Source organism: Nannospalax galili, unplaced genomic scaffold, assembly GCF_000622305.1.
Source record: "Nannospalax galili isolate Female #2095 unplaced genomic scaffold, S.galili_v1.0 C50023628, whole genome shotgun sequence".
Taxonomy (NCBI): domain Eukaryota; kingdom Metazoa; phylum Chordata; class Mammalia; order Rodentia; family Spalacidae; genus Nannospalax; species Nannospalax galili.
Window position 1 is genome coordinate 1 of NW_008481599.1, and position 4,621 is coordinate 4,621.

The window sequence follows — 4,621 nt, forward strand, 5'->3', positions numbered from 1 at the left end:
AACTCCAGTTTCAGGGGATCCAATGCCCTCTTCTGGCCTCCATGAGCATTGCAGGCACATAGTATAGACACATACATGCAGGCAACACACACACATAAAATAAAAATAAAGAAATCTTTAAAAATATACCTTGCAATATTTTGGAAATGAAATCAGGAAATAGCTCAGAGAAAATTCTATGGTGATTTCCAAAAGCACAATGACAGAAAGAACTGAACTTCACTACATAATGAGATACAAAGCCAGTTCAGTCACAAAGGGGATAAATACTTGAAACATGTCTGTGCTTTTAACGAAGTCTGCACCAGAGGTCAAGCACAGCAAAACAAAACAAAACCAGAACAGAACAATTAGAAAAATTAGCACTTACCCATATTTTGCAAAATTTGCCCAACGTTTCATTATAGATCGACTCAAAATTTCCTCAGCTTTTGTATAACTGGCTCTTCTTTCCAGAGGTAAGCCAAAAACAAATTCAATTTCATAGCCATGTACTACTCCCATCCATTCTGGCCAAGGAAGTTTAGAAGATCGGTGTTCAAAATAGTAGAAAAAAGCATTATTTCCAAAATCTGAGAATTTCTTGGTAAACTCCAGTGCAGGGCATATGATGTTATAATCACCTACAACATCATCTAAGGCCTCACGGTAAACTTCCGGTGTTTGATCATCTAACCAGTCCACATAATAGAAAAGGATTGATTCCTTCCCTAAGTCACTCACTCCTGGGAAGAATACATTCAAACCTTCTTGAAATTCCCTTCTTGTGATGATGCTGTTGTTATCCTTGCTGAATCCAGGGGCGCTATACACTAGAAAAGCTGTCCCCTCGTCCTTGTTAACACCCACTAGGATCTCTGTTTTTTTCACTTGTCCGAGTTGGAGAAGTGTGTGCGGTATGTCAGTAAGAAAATCCCCATCCACTGTTGGACCAAAATTTACTGATAAGAGTGAATCAGAGGGGAGAACGAATATTTCATTCAGAAGAATTTCCTGAGGATCTTTATTTTGAAGACATATGATCACCTCAGTCTCATTGTCTCTAGAGCATCCAGTAAACTTAGCTAAGGTCAGGGACTTGTTTCTGGCTTCCTCTGGAGACATGACTGCCCAAGGGGCATTAGAGGATCCACTTTGTAGAATGGCTCTGGTGAACAAAGGGTGGCTTTGAGGACAAAGCAAATGGAGGCTAACTGACGCTGCTCCTGCACTTTCTCCAAAAATAGTTACACTTTTAGAATTTCCACCAAAGGCAGCTATGTTTCTTTGGACCCACTGGAGTGCTAACTGTTGGTCAAATAAACCCATGTTTCCTGGAGCCTCAGCATTGCCTGGTAAAGCTAGGAATCCTAGAGCACCCACCCTATAATTCATGGAAACTACGATAACTCTTTCAACCCGAGCCAGAAACTTGCCATCATAAACAGGTAAGGAGGTTGTCCCTGTTTGAAAGCCACCCCCATAGATCCATACCATGACAGTTGCATTTTTTGGTTTAGGTACTGGAGTCCAAACATTCAGATACAAGCAGTCTTCGCTAAGGTCTGTGTTTGGATTCCACATTTCTGATCCGTGGAAGCCTGGAAAAGTCTGATCTGTGTTCTGATAGCAAGAATTTGCATATTTTGTGGCGTTCCAGACTTCAGACCATTTGTTCAAGGGTTGAGGCTTTTTGAAACGAAGTCTTCCAAGAGGAGGCTGGGCATAGGGGATGCCAAGAAAGGCAGTGACCATGCCACCGAGAACAGGCAGGCTCAGCCCTCTGACCTTGCCAGCCTTGGTTGTGATGATGATGTCTTCTTCAGTGTATGACTTCCCAATAAATGCACAGAACAGAAGAAACCCCAAGAGGAATTGCATCTGTATGATGGTTTGCTGGAGCTCCATGTTGATTTCTAAGAGGAAGTGAGCAGAATTTTTTATAAGCCTTGTGCATGCAGTATTATGGCTCAGTGATGATAATTTGCCAAAATACAGTCATTCTTATTCATTCTATACTTAAGAAAACTAATAAATATGTTACCAAACCAAATGTGTAAGTACTAAAAAGAAAATGGAGATGTTTTAGTTTAGAAGAGAATTAACAGGAAGAAGAGTAGAGCTCACTTTGGAAATATGCATTATTGTACAAATTACTGTAAAGAGACAGCTTGTCTGAGGTATATAGGGTATTATCTACCATACAGAGCTACACACAAAATATGGCATTAGCAAGGGGTGGACCTATATCATATGTTGTTTCTACTGAGATTGCAAGAGCAAGCACACATGTTTCTCAACTATAGTGCCTGGATAACTGATTCCAAAGGTCCATCAAGAACCCACTGCCGCCCATTGTTTATTCTCTTTGCTTGGTTCATGGACATTTTTATGCTCCTTCATTATTTTAGTGGATTCTTCCTCTATACAATCTTACTGTATTCCCAAAATCAAATTGAGAGACCTGTTTAACCGCAGGATGCTATGTACCAAAATATAGTAATCGCAATGCTGACAAGAGTCAACACTGATAATCCTGTTCCACTATGAAAGCTTGCATTAGAACACAGGCTACTGAGGTGGGTTGGAGATAAACATCAGACAACTTCTCTGAAATTTGCTTGATCAAAACCAGGAGATTTTCTGCCTGAATTACAGTCCCATGGTGAGAGATCCAGCTGCTTTTATGTGGGAGAAGATACTGGCTTAGAAAGAATTTCACTCCCCACACATCTGTTAATTTCTTAACTGATGAAAGCATTTGCAAGTAGTTAAATGACAGCAGAGTCATGGATACTCGGGCTTGAACGATGGACAAAAATCACTGAAATTAGAGGGCCAATGCTCAGACCCATCTGTGGTAAGTGGAAGAGGCATGTGTAGACTTTGTCAGTTACAAAACATACATTCGCTATCTTAGCAAATACTATTAATTTGTGGAAAAGAGACATTTGAGAGATCACAGTTTTATCAAAAACTTGTAATGCAAGTCTGGGTTTCTTCTAAATAAAAGAATAATACTGTACTAATGTGATAAAAATCAACATTAAACATAACACAAATATTTAAAGGAACCAATGGTCTTATACAATTGCAAGAAAGCATTACAGCAGTCACAAGTACTCATCCGCCTAAATACAGTTAAATACAGTCTTTCCTTTTTTTTCTAGTGTACTAATTGTAAACCCCCGATTACTTAAGGAACTCTGTCTTCTCAGCACTGGCTGGTTTTCTGTTTGATGCAGTTTGTTTCAGAAGGCAGTGAGCAAATAGCATACAAATCTCAGAACTATGTTCTCAGACCGAGAAGAGTGATTTTTAACTTGCTTTTATTTATTAAGATTGTGAGATGATGCACATATTCACTAGCATGAATGTGAAGGTCAGAGGACAACTTTCAGAAGCCTTTTTTTTCCCCCTTCTGCTCTGGGATCCCAATCCTGGGAGACAACTCAAATTGTCAGGTTTGCAAAGCAGGTGGTTTTACCCACTGAGCCATGGTATCAAGCACTACACCTAATAGATTCTACTTTTAATAATTTATATTTTTATTTTATGTGTATGAGCACTATACCTACACATGTTAAAGTGCACTCATGTCATGCAGTGCCCACGAAGGTGTCAGATTCCTTGGAACTAGAGTTACAGACAGTTGTTAGCCACCATCTGGATGCCAGGAATCGAACTCAGATCCTCTGCAAGAGCAGTCAGCCCTCCTAACCACTGAGTCATCTCTCCAATCCCAAGATTCCAATTTTAAATCAGCTTAACTTAACTCTGCTAACAAGAAAGCTAGTGAACACCACATAAACTTCAACCCAGGAAAATGATAAACTAAATATGATGTACAACACATTTTGGAGCTCAGTAAATGATCACATGTAATATAATTTTATCAACATTCATATGTCTATGCAAATACAGTTATATATAGGATGATTGCTATGGCTGTAAGTTAAGTCTCTATAATCAAGTCACAGATATCTTTTTTAACATTCTCTGTTTTGACACAATTGAACATGCCCATTATTGAAACATATGTATGATAGTAAAGTATTACAGTCAATGAGTATAATTTGTTTTGTATGTAATGATAACCAGACTACATGGAGTAATAGAAAAGGCTTAGAAATCTGATCATTACTAAGGCACTTTTATACTCTGAACAGACGGTTTGAGGTACTGGATTGTTCCTGTGGGCCTTTTTATCTGTTGTTCCTGGTAATTGTAAAGCCTTTTATCTTAAATAGATGGGGGGCTTGCTGGCAAGACTGCCTAGAAATTCATGAGCCCAGGTCTATGGGACCATGTCTAACAAAGCACAGAAAAAGATCAAGCCTCCACACAGGCAAGGACCATGGGAGCACATCTGCACACACAAACACCACAACACCAACACATAGTCATGAACATGTGCACACATGCAAACATTTCTTCAGTAATTTGGTTTCTTTTTTGTGTTTGAAGAGGGAAAATTACCTCTATCATATATTTGCTTAAGATCTTACTAATAAGTATGGTATTTTTTATTATGCTTTAAAGCACCTGCCATCACATCTTAAAAGTTACAATATTCCGGGAGTGGAGAGATAGCTCAGCAGTTAAGAGCACTGACTGCTCTTGCAGAGGATCTGGGTTCGAT

General features: G+C 39.1%; 1 protein-coding gene across 1 annotated transcript; it reads right to left on the reverse strand.

Moving 5' to 3' along the window:
• Positions 1 to 370: 370 nt before the first annotated feature.
• Positions 371 to 1,890, reverse strand: Bche (butyrylcholinesterase; the record flags this gene model as incomplete). The annotated part of the gene is made up of 1 exon (XM_008826587.2): positions 371 to 1,890. A coding segment is annotated over exon 1 (1,517 nt), but the record flags the coding sequence as incomplete, so codon positions are not given.
• Between the last annotated feature and the right edge of the window lie 2,731 nt (positions 1,891 to 4,621).